The sequence below is a fragment of the Cavia porcellus genome, unplaced genomic scaffold (genome assembly GCF_034190915.1).
Source record: "Cavia porcellus strain 051 isolate PalLab524CR breed Dunkin Hartley unplaced genomic scaffold, mCavPor4.1 scaffold_17, whole genome shotgun sequence".
Lineage (NCBI taxonomy): Eukaryota > Metazoa > Chordata > Mammalia > Rodentia > Caviidae > Cavia > Cavia porcellus.
In genome coordinates, this window is record NW_026947500.1 from 72,818,670 (window position 1) to 72,836,292 (window position 17,623).

Here is a 17,623-nt window from a genome sequence, read left to right on the forward strand (position 1 = left end):
CCTGCAGTCTGAGAGGCCAAGACAGGAGGCTACAAGTTCGAGCCGGACTTGGTTGTTTTGTTTTGGGTTTCTGTGGTCTTTTTGAGACAGGCTCTCTCTCGATACGCAGTTCCAGCTGCCTTGAGCTCACTTTGTAGCCCAGGCTGGCCTCGGATTTGCAGTGATCCTCCTGCCTCAGCCTCCCGAGTGCTGGGATTTACAGGTGTGAGCCACCATGCCCAGCCCAAAGCCAATTTGGGCAATTTAGCAAGACCTAGGCTCTCTTTTTTTCTGGAGGCAGGGTCTTACTTTTAGTTTAGGTGATGGTCACACAATGCCATGAATTCCACGGACATAGAACTGCACGTTTTGTTATTCTTTTTTTTTTTTTTTGTCTTTTTCCTTTTTTATCGGTACCAGGGATCGAACTCACGACTGCCTGCTTGCAAGGCAGGCGCTTATGCCGCTGAGCTAAACCCCCAGCCCAGAACTGCACGTTTCATATTCTTTAATCTTATGGAGAGAGGGTTCACTGTGCAGGCCAGGCTGGCCTTGACCTCTCAGAGATCCTCCTACCTCAGCCTTTGGAGTGCTGGCCTGCTCCGCCACCCCTGGTTTAGAGGCATAGTGGCCCCTCCATTCATGAACTTTGCTTCTCTCCACAATTCTCACAAACCTAACCTGAATCAAATCAGATTTCCCCATAAAGCTCAACACTGAACCTAACCGTTGGATTTGATTCAGTTCTTGTTCGACTCAGTTTGCGACCAGAATTGTGGAGAGAATTGAGTTGGTAAACTGAGGCAGCACTTATGTGCTTTAAAATAGGCATGATGCATGTGTGCACAGAGTAGGGGGAGGAATAAAAACAAATCTTATTCTTTTTTATCCCTCTCTGGCCACAGAAGAGCTGAACTTTCCTGCAGATCCAGGTGATCTGATGTATACTATAGTCAGCGGACACTTTATCCTCTTGACTTCTTACTTTGAATGTGGGCAAGATGTTGGGAGCTGCAGCAGCCACTTTGCAACCAGGAGGAAAAGCCCAAGAGCTTTCACATAACTGGCAGCTCCGGTATCTGTCAGCGAATGGACCGAGACAAATTGCCATCTGTAGACCAAGGTGAGAGCCAAGTATGAGTGTGACAGGCACTTCAGTGGCTGTGATTGGTTCAGACTGACAAATGCCACAATGTACGTGTAGAGTCCGGCCGGGGCCTGCATGCTTAGTGTGACACAAAGTCAAGAATAATCTCCTGGGAGCTGGAGGAGCTAGAGAGCTCGCCTAGCATGCTAGAGGGCCTAGTTTCAACCTCTAGTACCAAAATGTTTACTTTGGCTGGGCGTAAAGTTCTGGGCTTACAGTCCAAGTTCTATGGGAAGCTGAGGTGGGAGCATTGGTTGATCCCAGGAATTTGAGATCTACCCAGGAAATGTAGGGATACCCCAGCTAAAATGTTTGTAATTCTGTTGGGAGCCACCACATTGCCGAGCCGCCGCATATAGCGATCATGCGGCCTGTGGTAAAGAGTAAAGCCTGAGTTAGATTACCCCTCCCATCGAGCACGTTAGTTTCCTGCTTACCGCGTAAACAACCCGCTCAATAATATGTTAGCCAATCAGCTTGCCTTGCTTACTTTAATATGATTGGACACTGTATCCGTATGTATACTGGTGCCACCCCTGGGGGGAAGTAGAAGCCCGGAAGGAGCCGCGGAGAGCGGACCGGTAGAGGCTTCGGAGCGAAGCACGAAAGGAGCCGCGGGGAGCGGACCAGAGGAGGCTTCGGCTGGGAGCGATCCCAGGGCAGGCTGTACAGAGAGAAAATAAAAGAAAAGGTTGTCCACTGCCAGACTTTGTCGTGTGTCCTTCCTGCCAGCCGGGAGCGACATCGACATAATTCTTTTTTCAGTACTGATGATTGAACCTAGGGTTTTTGTACTGAGTTACATCCCCTGGACTTTTATTTCTTTTTTTTGGTTTTGTTTTGAGACAAGGACTTGTGAAGGCATTAAATTGCCTGGGCTGGACTTGAACCAGGGATTTGCCTGCCTCAGCCTCCTAGGGTGCTGGTATTACAGCATGCCCCACTGTAAAGGCTCAGGTCCCTCTGTTTTTACTCTTTACCATGCGCAGTAGGCAGAATAATCGTCCCCAAAGACACCTATACCCCAAGCCCACCAGCTTCTGTCCCCTTCAGTGGCCTGAGGGTTTGCAGCTGGGGTTTGGGGTTTTGCCCTGGAGCTGGGCCATCCTCCCTCCTCAGCACCCTCACCGGGGGGTCCTTGGAGCTAGGAGAGGGAAGAGACACTCTGGCCAGCCCTAGGCTGGGGTGTGAATCCTGGCAGCCGGGCTGGAAGCAGAGGGAGCCGCCTGGTGGCCACGCTGGGCTGGAGCCTCTGACCTCCAGGATGGCAAAGGGGACAGTGGTGTGTGGGTGCCAGGCCTGGCGTGGGCCCCTGTCTGTCCTGCCCTTGCCAGGCGGGGACCGCAGAGCCTCACACACACCAGGTGCTGAGGGCTCACTGCCGAGCCCCACTCGAAGTCCCCATCAGTAAGAGGGACCACGGGTGGCATGGAGCTGGGGTCTCTTACTCCTAGGCTAAGGGGCTGCGCTCTTGTGGGTAGGGCGGCAGAGGACAAGATTCCTTGCTGGGCCAGTGGCACCTACCTGTCATCCCGGCGCTCTGGGAGGCTGAGGCGGGAGGGTGGCAAGGATGTGCAAGTTTCTGGGCAACTTAGCAGAAACTGTGCCTCAAGATAAAAAGCAGAAAGTGCTGGGAAGGCGTGTCGTGGGACAGCCCTGTGTTCCATCTCCAGTACCACTGCGCCCCCCAAATTAATCAGGACAGATTAAGTACAGGTTCCTAGGTCAGAAACAAAGCACTTCTTTTGGTTTGTTTGTTTGTTTGTGTTTTTCTTTTTTTTTGTCTTTTTGAGACAGGGTCTTGCTATGCAGCTCAGGCTGGCCTTGTGCTCAGTGTGTAGTCCAGGCTGGTCCTGAATTTGCAATGATCTGCCTGCCTCAGCCTCCCGAGTGCTGGGTTACTAACGTGCTCCAGCACGTCCCGCTGTGTCTTTTGTTTCTCTGAGACAGGGTCTCGCTGTGTAATCCAAGCGGGTCTTGAACTCACTTCGTAGCACAGGCTGGCCTGAACTTGTCAGTGATGCCTTGGCCACCTGAGTTCTCGAGTCACAGGCATGTGCTCCCACACCAGGCTCAAGAAACGGAGCATTCCTGTGCTCCAGCCACAGGAAGTGGCATGAACAGGGGTTGGCACTGGTTGCCCAGGTCTGCAGGGTACCTGGCGACCGTGCAAAGCACCCAGATGACTGTTGCGCACACAGTGGGTTCCTGTTGTCCCCTAGAACCCTGAGCTGGGAAATCGGCTGCTTTTAAAAATTGGTTTCTATTTTCCATGCTACTTCTCCACAGCCTGTCCTCCCAGAAGCAGCCACCAGGGGCACCATGAGCACTGAGCCGGTGCTTTGGTCCTCTGCCCTCAGCCCTCCGTAGCTCCCATGTCTCTAGGCCAAAGCCCAGGTCCTCTCTGCAGCCCTCAGGACCCTGCACACCGATGATCTGTCCCGCGGATCTGTCCGTAGGCGTCGCCTGGAGAGGGGACTGGGATGAAGGGTGAAAAGAGAGACGGAGACAGGATGAGATTCCAATAGAGCCTCGTTTATTCTGGAAGTGTACATGGCTTATATAGAGTCAAAGGGGATGTGGCCTTACAGGATAGGCCGGCTTGGATCTCCTCGCATGCCTGGGCCTATCAGACTAGCAGGAAGTCATATGTAGGCACATAGTGATGTCAACAAGAGGGGATTATGGGAGATGTAGGCTAAAGCGGGAAGGTGCTTACGTCATGCGCATTGTAGGCAAGGGGAGGATCATGGGAAATGTAGGCTGACACACAAAATACCCTCAGGTGGGAGGGGCAGGATAGAGGCACCCATTCTGAGCTGCTCCCTACACACTGACCCACCTTTCTCCACTTCCCCTCTTCCCTCTTCACCCCTGGGTTCCTCTGCTGCAGCCACATGGCCTCCTCTCTGCTCCTACACTGTGCCAAGCTTTGTCCTGCCCCAGGGCCTTTGCATGGCTATGCCCTCTGCCTAGAAAGCTATTCCTCCAAATATTTGTATGGGTCCTTTCCTGGCTTCCTTTAGGTCACTGCTCAGATATCTCCTAGGTGTATAAAATGTTTACTACCATCCAGATACTGCCATCCTCCAAACCCCCTGCTGAAGACTCTTGACCAAAACATTAGTCAGGCTCCTTTGAGTCCTCTGCCTGACTGGGTTGGTCATGTGTTTTCCTCTCCTTCAAGGCTCTGCTTTGAGCAAGGATCTCCAGGAATCTCTTTAGCAAAAACCCCTGCCCTTCCTGGGCATGGTGGCACACACCTGTAAACCCAGCAGTCCGCAGGCTGAGGCAGGGAGGTCACTTACAGGCTTGAAGCCAGCTTGGCTACTGAGTGAGTTAAAGGCCAGTCTCAAAAAACCAAACCAAACCAAAATGAGGGGCTGGGGATTTAGCTCAGCAGCACAAGCGCCTGCCTTGCAAACACAGTCGTGAGTTCGATCCCTGGTACCAAAAAACAAAACAATACGCAGAAGTAAAAATAAAAACCCAAAACTCTACCCTTAAGCTATTTGAAGTGGTACCACCTTTAATCCTAGCTACTCAGTAGGCTGGAGCAGGAGGGACCCCTGAACCCGGGAGTTAGAGACTAGCTAAGACAGGATAGTGAGACCCCAGCTCAAAATAACAATAAAATACCCCCCCCAAATTAGCCCTGTGGAGTGGTGGACCACTGTCATCACAGGACTCTGAGAGGCTGAGGCAGGAAGATCTCTGATTCAAGCCTGCCCTTAGGCAATTTAGCAATTTAGTGTGACTCTGTCTCAAAATAAAAAAGGCCTGGGAGCGTAGGTCCGCGTGAAGACCCTGAGTTAAATCTGCAGTACACACGGAAGGGCGGGGGACACAGACAGAGACAGAGAATAAAGAAAAAAAAGAGGCCCTACTGCGTGGCTCAGTATGTAAGGGGTTCAGAAATAGGAAAGAAAAAGAAAGCGGGCCACTGGGAGCCTCTGGGGCAGCCCTCACCCCGGCCTGGCTGGGGGAGCTGCCCGGTGCCGTGTCCCGGGGCTGGACCCCATCGTTGGCGGTTTGGGGTGTTTCCAGTTTGTGAAAGTTCCCAGGTTTCTACAGTTCATTTATGCTTTATTTTATTTTTTCCTCTTTTGCGCTCCTGGGACTGGAAGCCAGGGCGCTGGAATTACAGGTGTGCTGCCACCCTGGCGGGGTGACAGGCAGTTGAGTTAGCTTTTTCGAGCCAGAAATGGCCCTATTTAATGGTAAATGGAGGTGGCCTGGGGCGGGCACTGGGCTGGCATGTATGAGGCCTGGGTCCATGCCCAGCCCAGGGAAAATACACATAGATGTGGTGGGCTTGGTGACACACCCAGTAACTTCAGCACTGGGGAGACTGAGGAAGGGGGACCCCCATGAGGCTGAGGTCGGTCGGGGCTACATAATGCATTCGAGATTAGCCTGGGTAACATAGCAAGACCCTGGCTTGGCTCAAAAAAACAAAAACCAAAGCCGGGTGTGGTGGCTCACGCCTGTGATCCTAGCACTTGGGAGGCTGAGGCAGGAGGATCACCCGTAGTCCAGACCAGGCTGGGCTACATAGCAAATTTAAGGCCAGCCTGGATTACAGAGCAGGAGCCTGTCTCCAAAAACAAACAAAAACCAAAACCAAATGAACAAACAAGAAAAAATCCAAGCAAAAAGAACACAAATATCAAACAATCCCACCTCAGCCTCCCAGAGAGCTGGGATAACACTCCGTATCATCGTGTCTGGCTGTTTTATTTTAACCTGTTCTTGTTCAAACTGTGAGATGAGAAAGGGTTTTTACATGGTTAAAAAATCCAAAGAATAGTAGTTCATGTCACAGGGAGATTCTATGAAATTCCTCTTCCTTTCTCTCTGTTTTTTTTTTTTGTTGTTGTTGTTGTTACTGGGGATCGAACTCACAGCCAAGCACTTGCAAGGCAGTGCTCATGCCATTGAGCTAAATCCCCAGCCCCTCCTTCCTTCCTTCCTTTCTTTCCTTTTCTTCTCCTTTCTTTTTTTATCTTTTTGGAGGCAGGATTTCACTATGTGATTCAGGCTGGTCTTGAACTCACTTTGTAGCCCAGGCTGGCCTCCAACTCACAGCGATCTTCCTGCCTCAGCCTCCTGACTTTTTGTTTTGTTTAGATTTGCTTTGTTTTTGCAGTACTAGAGGCTGACCCCAGCACCCGAGCAGTCCTTTTGATGTCTTATTTGAGACAGAATCTTGCTGGATCACTAAATTGGCTGGGCTTGAGCTTGGGATCCTCCTGCCTCAGCCTCCCAGCAGTTGGGTGGCAGGCATACAGCACCATATTAGCCCTTCTGTCATACAGCCAGCTCCCAGGTGACAGGGATTTGAGTTTCCTCCCTTCACAGCTATGTTCTCCAATTCTTTTGAAATTTTGAGTTAGAGTCTCACTAAGATGAGCAAGCTGGCCTGAAAATAACATTGTTTTTTTGTGATATGGTCTCCCTGTGCAGTCCAGGTTGGCCTGGGACTCACTGTGTAGCCCAGACGGCTTTGAATGCTCTGCGAGCCTCCTGCCTCAGCTTCCTGAGTGATGGGATTACGTGTGATTTTTTGCTTTTTGTTTTACTTTGGAGAAAGGCGCTCTGTACAGTGGCTAGGGCTGACTCCGAACCCGAGCTCCTCCTTCCTCAGCCTCCTGAGTCCTCCTGCAGTAGGACTGTTTCCTTGTGAGTGGGATTTGGCTCCACCCCTAATAGCTGCGGGACCTTTGGTGTACGGTTTAACTTCTCTGGAGGAGTAGCAGGCACGTTATTCTAGCCCTCTGCAAGGCTGAAGCAGGAGGATTACAAACCCAGAGCCCAGCAATTTAGCAAGGCGCTTATCTGAAAACAAAGAAACAATTTAAAGCCGGGAGGCTGGGGCGGGAGGATTGCTGTGAGATAGCAGGCCAGCCTGGACTGCATAGGCCAGTTTAAGGTCAGACTGGACTATGCATAGAGACCCCGTCTCAAACACCAAAACAAAAAAGTGGACCCGAGCTGCGCGCAGTGACGACAGGTGGCCAGTAGGGGCCGCTGCTTCAGCTCCTTGCCCTGCTTTAGCCGCAACGGGCGCATGCGCAATGGCGCCTTCCTGCAGTGGTGTTTTTTTTTTTTTTTTCCTTACCCTTGGTTCCCCGCCCTTTTACCTCTAAGCCTGAATTTATTACTGCAGACTTTGAACCTGGTTGCGTTTCATTTTGCTCTATGCTCCTGTACAGGGCGGTGAAGGTCGGGAGAGGTCATCTGGCTGCATCCCTAGGGCCACCTGTCTGGTGGGAAGGGCTTGGATTTTCCTAGTCCCTCCTTCCCCGATTCTTTAGTTTACATTAGAATTTCTCAATAAGCAAATTCCACCTTTTTACTCCTCTCCGCTGTAGTGTGTGGCCCTGGGGATGGGACCCGCGACCTTTGCACAGAGCCACATCCCAGCCCCCGCCTTTTTATTTTTTATTTATTTATTTTGTGGTACCGGGGATCGAGATCAGGACCTCGCACTTGCCAGGCAGGCACTTATGCCGCGGAGCTAAATCCCCAGCCCCTTTCGTTTTTTGAGACAGGATCTCACAATGTCACTAAGTTTCCCAAGCTGGACTCGAACTGTGATCCTCCTGCGGGGCTCCCGGAGGGCTGAGATGACAGGTGTGCACTCCTACACCTAGTTTCGACCCGTAATTTTTTATGAAAATTCTTGCGTTATTGCTCTGAAAAAACCTGACCTTTTTTGTTTTGTGTTGTGTTGGAGACAGGGTCTCCCTATGTAATTCAGACTGACCTTGAACTCACTATGCAGCCCTGGCTGGCCTCGAACTCGCGGCAGCCTTTCGGCCTCAGCCTCCCCAGTGCTGGGATTACAGGGTGCACCACCACACTGGGCAAGACCCCACTTTTAAGGAGAAAACGGCTGCACAATGCCTAATCTGGGGTTCAACACACAGTAGGTGCTGGGTGGAGTTTAAGATTGATAGAAAATTATTCACGATGCAGATTGATAGCCATCTGCTGGAAACACATCCCTCCACCTGCTGACCTGGTTTGGCTGTGTCTCCTGCCTCTCTAAGACTAGCATTCAATAGTTTCCCTGTAGGGTGAGTGACATTGCAGCGGTAACCCCTAGTTGTATGAAAGCTAGCCTGGACCAGCCTTTACCCAGCGGAGAGGGGCCCTGTGCAAGCCTCTTTTGGAGCTCGGACTTAAAATTGCTTTTTTTTTTCATTAGAAACAACTCCTCCTCCTCACCCAGTCCCAGAAAAGCGCTGCACTGTTCTGCTTTTTTCTTCGAGCAAGTTTAAAGGGAAGAGTTACAGCGGGAAGTTGATTTGCACAAATCAGAACATCATTCATGAAGGGAAGAAATAATAAGGCCCTACTATGTGCACCGAAACGAGCGATCTGTTAAAAAAAAAAAATCACAGACACAGCGCTGAATGTCAGTTCATTTCCTCGGCCTGGAAATCTGAAATCCTTTCAGGGTCAGCTTAGGACACTGATGCTCAAAAATTTTCAGGCGCCTCCCTCTGGTCAGAAAGTGAAGCAGAAACCGGGAGTGGAAAGCGTTTAGACACAAGCTAAATCCTGGAATAAGTAACTATTCTATCAATAGCAGCCAAATTTAATTAAAATAGATACCATCGTTGGGACACTAGGTGTAAGACACAGTGCTAACCCTTTATACATAAAGTTAATCATCTAACTCTTCCCCACCAGTGAGAGAATATTACCCCCCAGTTTGGCCCTAAGGAAGAGACACGGAGAAATCTGATTAACCAAGATAAGAACACGCAGTATGGCTGAGCGTGGTGGAGTAAAGCTGTCATTCCAGCACTATGTATGAGAGGCTGAGGCAGGCGGATCGCAAGTGCCATCCCAGCCTGGACCATTCAACGAGTTAGCGAAGCTCTGTCTCATTATTATTATTATTATTTTAAATAGCTGGGATGTAGCCTGGTGCAGGGGCTTTGGGTTCAGCCTCCAGAGTGTGTGTGGGGGAAGTGGTGGTGGGGAAGCCGGGTTCATTGTAGATGCTCAGTATCTTTATGTACTCTATAGATGACAAATACTTCCTTTAAAAAAATCTTTAATTTGAAATACAGAGTTACAAGCAGTGCACAGAGGTACCTGGTATCCTCTCCCCCAGCTTTGCCCAGTGATACGCAACCAGATCAAAAGCAGAAAATTGACATTGGTACAATCCACTTTGTAATCTGCTTTTAACAGATGTTTGGCGGTTTATGAGCTAACACAGTTGCAGTAATCTCATTATTAGTCTCACTTCACACAGCGCTCTCTGAGTCGTGCCTCTGAATGTCGCGCTCTGGAGACGAACTACCTCGCGTGGGACCCTGAACCTGCGCGCTAGTGCAGTGCTTCCGGCGCCCAAAGGGTTAACGAGCGACCCACCACAGTGCGGCTGCGCAGCGTCGTTTAGCTCCGCCCCCGCGGCACGACCCGCTGACCCGCCCAACCGGCGTCGTCCTATAAAAGCCTGGGTGTTGACGTCAGCGTTCTCTTCCGCCGTCGTCGCCGCCATCCTCGGCGCGGCTCAATTCAGTACTGTCTGTCTGGGCGAATCCAGCGACATCCGCAACCATGGTGAGGACTTTTGTGCGGCTGGGGCCTCTGGAGGGCGGGGAGGCGTCTGCGGGGTCGGTGCTGCCTCGCTTGGAGCGTTGGGGTCGCCCGGATGGGGAGGAGACATGGCGGCGGCGGCGGTGGGGCCGGTGGGCTCGGGGTTGGGGAAGCGGCCGCCGCCATGTCTGCGTGCAGCCGCTGGTCACGGGGCCTTTTGTCGGTTTCCGGGGCTGCCGCCGCCTCGCGGGAGCCGGGGCCTGAGTGAAGCTGCGGTGGAGGCGGGTGGATGTCGGGGACGGCTGTGGTGATGTGGCAGGCGCGGTGATGGCGCGGCCCGCGGAGGGAGCTGGGGGAGACAGAGGCGCCTTACGTAACCCGCGGGCCGCGCTCGCGTTCCCGTCGGGGGCCGAGGGCGACGGGACCCAGGGAAAAGCAGGAAATCGAGGTCTAAAAATAGCGCTCCCCAAACGTCTCCAAGGTGCTGTGCAGGCTCGGGCCGAGTCCTTGCCTGTGCGCGTCGTTTTTGCACCACGAGGTGCCCGCTCCGGGGTGTCAGGGCGGCCCGAGTCCCCATGCAGCGGTTCTTCCTAGACAAACCGCGATGGTGGGTCGCCTAGTGGGGTCCCCTGAGTGGCAGATGTGACCTTGGGTTTTCAAGCAGCGTTTCGGTTGCGGGTTGGAGGCGCGGTGACGTCTCCGGGAAACCCTGGTGCTTTCCGTCTTGTGTTACACGTGACAGTGTTGTACCTGCTCTCTGGGACGTCTCTGTCACTGTGCAGCAGAACATGGCAGCGGCTTTTTCTGGGCTGCCTGCTGTGATTGACAGCTGAGATGGTTTTGGGGACACGGAGCGAGCTTTTCAGGGGTGTCTTCGGAGGAGCATGGCGGTGCCGCACTGGTGTCATCGCCCCGCCCCGCCCCCACAAGCCCGGGTCCCTCCTGGCCCTGAGCCTGGCGGACCTTATTGACCCGGAGTCACTTGCCACGCCGGGTTCTGGGCTCCTGCTGGCCTAAATCCCGCCCTCCGTGCCTAGGTGAACTTCACCGTAGACCAGATCCGGGCCATCATGGACAAGAAGGCCAACATCCGCAACATGTCAGTCATCGCCCACGTGGACCACGGCAAGTCCACGCTCACGGACTCCCTGGTATGCAAAGCCGGCATCATCGCGTCTGCGCGGGCTGGCGAGACCCGCTTCACAGACACCCGGAAGGATGAGCAGGAGCGCTGTATCACCATCAAGTCAACGTGAGCCCCTGGCAGCCCCTGCACGCGGTGGGGGGCCCGGGCCCGGGCCTGGGCCTGGGCCTGGGGGAGCCCTGCAAGAGCTCAGTCTGGGGGGGGGGAGCAGCGTTGGGCTACCGGTGGTGACAGATGAGGTACGTGCGTATATCTGCGTTGGTTGTCATGCTCGTGAGGGGGCATGTCAGTGACATTTAGGAATCCTGTGAAGTTCCTGGCTTGTATGGGGTGTCACTGCAGGATCCTCGTAGTGTGATGGCACTGTGACGTGGTGGTTTTCAGCAGTGGCTTGTTATGTGAAGAGGTTAATTGTTTTTTGGGTTATTGGCTGCTGAAGTATGATTTTGCATTGGATTACATTTCTAATCCTTTTTTAAAAATTCGGAGGTGTGGTGTTCGGGTGGCTAAGTTGTTTGTATGGGCTGGCACTTGTGATCCTCCTGCCTCAGCTTCCCCTGGTGCTGGGTTACAGGCTTGTTACTCCAGCGTGGTTTACTGCCTTTTGTACCCATCTCAGTTGGCTGGGAGGGGAGGGTGCATGCAGTCCCTAGAGCCAGTCCTGTCTAGGTCTGCAGGTGTGAGCCTCATGAGCCTGGCATGAGTTGGTGCCAGGAGCTGTGTGTCCCCAGGGCTCCTCCCCTGGGCAGAGGGCTCCCTGGGACCGGGTGGGCAGAGCCCAGGTGGAACATCTGCATCCTGTGTCATGATGAGTAATGCTTCAGGGGAGGGGACAGGCTGGGTATTCGGTGGCAGTGCTGACCGTGCTGTGTGTCACCAGGTACCTGGGGCTGATGCAGGTCTTGCGTGGAGTCACGGTGTGCAGCTTGTGGGTGCTGGGAGCCGGGTTGGTGCCGCCCTGCTGACCCGTGTCTGCCCTCACAGCGCTATCTCCCTCTTCTACGAGCTGTCTGAGAACGACTTGAACTTCATCAAGCAGAGCAAAGATGGCTCTGGCTTCCTCATCAACCTCATCGACTCCCCCGGGCATGTGGACTTCTCCTCGGAGGTGACGGCCGCGCTGCGCGTCACCGATGGCGCCTTGGTGGTGGTGGACTGTGTATCAGGTAGACCGAGGTCCCTCTTGGAGGGTGCTGGGACTGCGTCCCGCCTGATGGCTTGACCCCCCGCCGGTGTCTGTCCCCAGGCGTGTGCGTGCAGACGGAGACGGTGCTGCGGCAGGCCATCGCCGAGCGCATCAAGCCCGTGCTCATGATGAACAAGATGGACCGCGCGCTGCTGGAGCTGCAGCTGGAGCCCGAGGAGCTGTACCAGACCTTCCAGCGCATCGTGGAGAACGTGAACGTCATCATCTCCACCTACGGCGAGGGCGAGAGCGGCCCCATGGGCAACATCATGGTGCGCGGCCTGGCCCCGGGTGGGGGGCGGGAGTCAGAGGCCAGGGCCACCTCGGCCGCCAGAGCCGCAGTGATGTCCGAGCTTTCTTCACTTTGACCTGACCTCTCCTGGAGAAACCGCTGTCTGAGCTGCTCCTTGCTGGGGCCCCCCAGGAGTCTGCCCCGACCCCTCCTCAATGCTCGCACTTTCTGCTCCCCCAGATCGACCCTGTCCTGGGCACCGTGGGCTTCGGCTCCGGCCTGCACGGCTGGGCCTTCACCCTGAAGCAGTTCGCCGAGATGTATGTGGCCAAGTTTGCCGCCAAGGGGGAGGGCCAGCTGGGGCCTGCCGAGCGAGCCAAGAAGGTGGAGGACATGATGAAGAAGCTGTGGGGCGACCGGTGAGGGGCGCCTGCCCTGGGCTGGGGGCGGGGACCGGGGATGGCGGGGACCGAGGGCCTGACACGACAGGTCGCCCGCCTGTGCACCCTGGGCCTCACGGTACACGCTCTGTCCACCAGGTACTTTGATCCGGCCAGCGGCAAGTTCAGCAAGTCGGCCACCAGCCCCGACGGGAAGAAGCTGCCTCGCACCTTCTGCCAGCTCATCCTGGACCCCATCTTCAAGGTGGGACAGGGTTGCCTGGGGGCCCTGGGTCGGGAGTGTCAGCCCCTCTCGCAGCAGGGCTCTGCGCCCCCCCCCCCCATGTGACAAGGACACGGGCGAGAGGGGGCCCAGGTGTCCTTTAGTCTTTTGAGGTCCCAGGAGCCACCCAGGGCCCAGCGGATGTGGTGCTGGTGTGGGTCCCCTAGCTGCGGGTTTCTCTCTGCTTCGATGACCACTCCCTCCCTGTCCATACAGGTGTTCGATGCCATCATGAATTTCAGGAAAGAGGAGACAGCAAAGCTGATTGAGAAGCTGGACATTAAGCTGGACAGCGAGGACAAGGACAAGGAGGGCAAGCCGCTGCTCAAGGTGAGGACCAGCCGCTGCACGGACCTGGCACTGTCCTGAGGGTCCCCTTCAGGGACAGGCGGCCGCACCATGGGTGTCACCCTTGAGGCCTTTCCAGCAGGGCGTGTGGGTCGCGAGGAGCCCCATGTGAATGGCAGGGTCTGTGTCGCCCTCTGCCCGCAGGCTGTGATGCGCCGCTGGCTGCCGGCCGGGGACGCGCTGCTGCAGATGATCACCATCCACCTCCCGTCGCCTGTCACTGCGCAGAAGTACCGCTGCGAGCTGCTGTACGAGGGGCCCCCGGATGACGAGGCCGCCATGGGTAGGTGCCGTCAGGGCCCAGCAGCCTGGGGTCTGGAGTGGAGCTTCGGGGTGTGACCTCTGCCCTTCCTGTCTTCTGTGCCCCCAGGCATTAAAAGCTGTGACCCCAAAGGTCCCCTGATGATGTATATTTCCAAAATGGTGCCAACCTCCGACAAAGGTCGGTTCTATGCCTTCGGCCGCGTCTTCTCAGGGCTGGTGTCCACCGGCCTGAAGGTCCGGATCATGGGCCCCAACTACACGCCTGGGAAGAAGGAGGACCTCTACCTGAAACCCATCCAGAGGTGAGTGGCTGCCCTGCGCCCACCTGCGTCCTGCTCCTGCTGTTGGACCTGGTCACGTTAAGGGTGGGACCCAGGGCCTCCGCTCCGAGTTCCATCCCGGGCCCTGCTGCCTGGAGACGGGGTCTCCCTGGGGCAGGCATTTGCCACATGGGCTTGAACTTGAGTTTTTCAGATTCTGAGCACTGGGACACCAGGTGCTGTCACCATCTGCCTGTCCAGTGGGTAGCAGAGGATGCTGGCTGAAGCCCTCCCCTTTTTCTGGGCGTTTCTGGGCTGTGTCTTCAGGGGACAGGGTGGCTGCGACATGGACAGAGCCAAGCTGTGGGGCTTGAGGACCCTGTCAAGGCTCTGGGGAGGTCAGGGCTTCAGCAGAACCCCTGTGCCTGCAGGACCATCCTGATGATGGGCCGGTACGTGGAACCCATCGAGGACGTGCCATGCGGGAACATCGTGGGCCTGGTGGGCGTGGACCAGTTCCTGGTGAAAACGGGTACCATCACCACCTTCGAGCACGCCCACAACATGCGTGTGATGAAGTTCAGTGTCAGCCCTGTGGTCAGGGTGGCAGTGGAGGCCAAAAACCCAGCTGACCTGCCCAAGCTGGTGGAGGGGCTCAAGCGGCTGGCCAAGTCCGACCCCATGGTGCAGGTGGGTGTGGGACTCGCAGGTGGGCCCTGTGGGAAGGGCATGGGCCCTGTGAGGCTGGAGGTTCCTGTGCCCACCCACCTGTCCCTGTGCTGTGCTGGGGTTCCCCGGGGATCTGCACCCCGGGGCTCGGGCTCCATGACCATGGCCCCCACTGACTCCGGCCCCCACAGTGCATCATCGAGGAGTCGGGGGAGCACATCATCGCGGGTGCTGGCGAGCTGCACCTGGAGATCTGCCTCAAGGACCTGGAGGAGGATCACGCCTGCATCCCCATCAAGGTGCCGGGGTGGGGGGTGCTGTCATTCACCCTGATGTCTCACTGTGCCCCTGCTGGAGCCCTTCGTGGGTGCCAGCCTTCCTGGGAGAGGGACATGGGGTGTCCCCTCCCCGAGTGCCCTGCTCTTACAGCTTGGCACTGCTTAGATGCCCTCAGGCAGGGCTGGGGACCAGGCTGTCCCCCTGCTGGCTGGGTGTCCCTGCCACATGGGCTCACTACCGCCGCAGGGTGTGGCTGGGGCGCAGCTCTCCCCTGTCTCTGGGGCGGCACCCACAATGCTTGCCCCACCAGTTGTGACCCCAGATTCTCCCTCGCAGAAATCGGACCCCGTGGTCTCGTACCGTGAGACAGTGAGCGAGGAGTCGAATGTAATGTGCCTCTCCAAGTCCCCCAACAAGCACAACCGGCTGTACATGAAGGCGCGGCCCTTCCCCGACGGCCTGGCCGAGGACATCGACAAGGGCGAGGTGTCCGCCCGCCAGGAGCTCAAGCAACGCGCACGCTACCTGGCCGAGAAGTACGAGTGGGACGTGGCCGAGGCCCGCAAGATCTGGTGCTTCGGCCCCGACGGCACCGGGCCCAACATCCTCACCGACATCACCAAGGGGGTGCAGTACCTCAACGAGATCAAGGACAGTGTGGTGGCCGGCTTCCAGTGGGCCACCAAGGAGGTGAGCAGGCCGGCAGACACGGGCTGCGGGCTGGGGCTGGGGCTGCGGGCTCCCCTAGTCACCTTTTCCCCCCGCAGGGGGCGCTGTGCGAGGAGAACATGCGCGGGGTGCGCTTTGATGTCCACGATGTGACCCTGCATGCCGACGCCATCCACCGCGGCGGTGGCCAGATCATCCCCACAGCCCGGCGCTGCCTCTATGCCAGCGTGCTGACCGCGCAGCCGCGCCTCATGGAGCCCATCTACCTAGTGGAGATCCAGGTGAGCCCTGCCCCTGCCCCCCATGTCCCTGGTGGAGATCCGGGTGAAGGCCAGCCCCCGGCCTGCCCCCTGCGGCCACTGAGCGCGTCCCCTTCCCTGCAGTGTCCGGAGCAGGTGGTGGGCGGCATCTACGGCGTCCTGAACAGGAAGCGGGGCCACGTCTTCGAGGAGTCCCAGGTGGCCGGCACCCCCATGTTCGTGGTCAAGGCCTACCTGCCGGTCAACGAGTCCTTCGGTGAGTGCCCGAGCGGCTGGGGCTCCCGGGAGGGCGCGGACGCCTCCCCGCGGGCTCCGCTCACCACCCGCTGTCCGCAGGCTTCACCGCTGACCTGCGCTCCAACACGGGCGGCCAGGCCTTCCCGCAGTGCGTGTTCGACCACTGGCAGATCCTGCCCGGCGACCCCTTCGACAGCAGCAGCCGCCCCAGCCAGGTGGTGGCCGAGACGCGCAAGCGCAAGGGCCTGAAGGAGGGCATCCCGGCGCTGGACAACTTCCTGGACAAGCTGTAGGCGCCTGGCATCCTCAGAGACCCCTGAGACTGTCCCCACACGGTGACCTCCGCCTGCCAGGCTCGCCGCGCCCTCACACCCGACGCTGTGTCTATTTATTTTGGGCTCCAGAGCAGCGCAGCGCCCACTCCGGGGACCTGGGGGCCGGGCCGGGGTGGGGCGGGACACCCAGTCTTTTGTTTTCCATTTGTTCAGAGGGAACCACAACCCAGATGTCCAAAAATTTAAAATAAACACAGAGGTTTACTTGGGTAAAAGCCTGAAGCCGCCCTTGCTGCAGAGGGGACGGACAGGCGGGACAGGTGGGTAACGACGGTCCTGGACAGCAGGGTCCTGTGCGTGTCACCATGAGCACCACCAGCTGCGTTGTGCCATTGAAATAATAAACTCATGGTGGTGACCCTGGGCCTGGCAGTGTGTCATTGACGGGGGTGTCCACGCAGCCGCACGTGGACAGGGTGGCAGGGAGCTCTGGAGGAAAGCGAGGGCCAGGCTGATGGGCAGTGACCATGGTCTGGTCCCAGGTCCTGGGGATCAGCGCGCCTGGGCTCAGGCAGAGGCCCCAGTGCTGGGCCTGAGACATGGCCTGGCCCAGAGGGCAGGTGCTGAACCTCGGGGCTACGCCCCAGCCCTGCCTCCCTGCAGATGTGGCCAGGGGTGCTTCAGTTCCAGGTGATTGGGGTGAGCAGGCCCTGAGCGCTTTCCTTTATCAGGAGACCTAAGTGGTCAGGAAAAGGAGGAAAGTAACCAGCTTGCGGTTCACGTTCAGCTTCCTATTTGGGCTTCGTCCCTCTGAGATGGTCTCGCTGTGCAGCTCAGGCTGGCCCTGGGCTCCCTGTGCTGGAACTCACGGCCACCCTCCTGTCTCAGCCTCCTGAGTGCTGGGAGGACAGGTGTGTGCCACCACACCCTGCCTGAGCGTGCCTTTTAGAGGGCCCATTTCTCTTGATTTTTTGGAACTCCTGTTGGGTAAATGTACCAAGAATTGGGGGACCCGCTTTGGAAGCAGAACCCCCTGTCCCCACATGAGACCTGTGGCTGAGCCCATCCTCCTGCGGTGATGGTGCCCTGGTGCCCAGGCGTGCAGAGCCTCAGGCAGTCACTAGGGGCCGTGAAAGCAGGCTTGAGCTTTGCAGAGGAGAGGGTAAGGGCGAAGCCCGCTGGGGTGAGCTCTGCGGAGCCTCGGCAGCGGGGGTGGGGGGGTGTGTCCTGGGTGCAGACCTGGAGGTGTCAGTTCCTTGGCGTTCGGCCTTCCTGGTGTCTGCTGCTCATCTGTACGCTGGGGACAGCTCCTAAGACAGTCTCCGGGAGCGCTGTCACCCTTGAGTAGCGAACCCCCGGGCCTCTCGTGGTGAAACTTCCAGACAGGCTTAAGCAGTCCCAGGTACGTCCCAGGACCTGCCGGTCACTCCCGCCCAGTGCATCCGAACT

At 56.7% G+C, this 17,623-nt stretch overlaps 1 protein-coding gene and 1 long non-coding RNA gene across 2 annotated transcripts; one reads left to right on the forward strand and one right to left on the reverse strand.

The window, feature by feature from the left end:
• Positions 1–1,601: 1,601 nt before the first annotated feature.
• Positions 1,602–3,860, reverse strand: LOC134471062 (uncharacterized). Its single transcript, XR_010040412.1, has 2 exons — positions 2,651–3,860; positions 1,602–1,790 (listed from the first exon to the last, which is right to left on the reverse strand). It is a non-coding gene; the product is annotated as an uncharacterized LOC134471062 (long non-coding RNA).
• A 5,671-nt stretch (positions 3,861–9,531) lies between these two features.
• Positions 9,532–16,592, forward strand: Eef2 (eukaryotic translation elongation factor 2). Its single transcript, XM_063228831.1, has 15 exons — positions 9,532–9,712; positions 10,726–10,940; positions 11,817–11,998; positions 12,079–12,290; positions 12,491–12,669; positions 12,790–12,895; positions 13,130–13,243; positions 13,406–13,544; positions 13,632–13,827; positions 14,217–14,475; positions 14,646–14,753; positions 15,070–15,423; positions 15,501–15,683; positions 15,786–15,918; positions 15,999–16,592. The coding sequence occupies exons 1-15, from the start codon at positions 9,710–9,712 to the stop codon at positions 16,190–16,192; spliced, it is 2,577 nt and encodes an 858-aa protein (XP_063084901.1). The 5' UTR covers positions 9,532–9,709; the 3' UTR covers positions 16,193–16,592.
• The last annotated feature ends 1,031 nt before the right edge of the window (positions 16,593–17,623 follow it).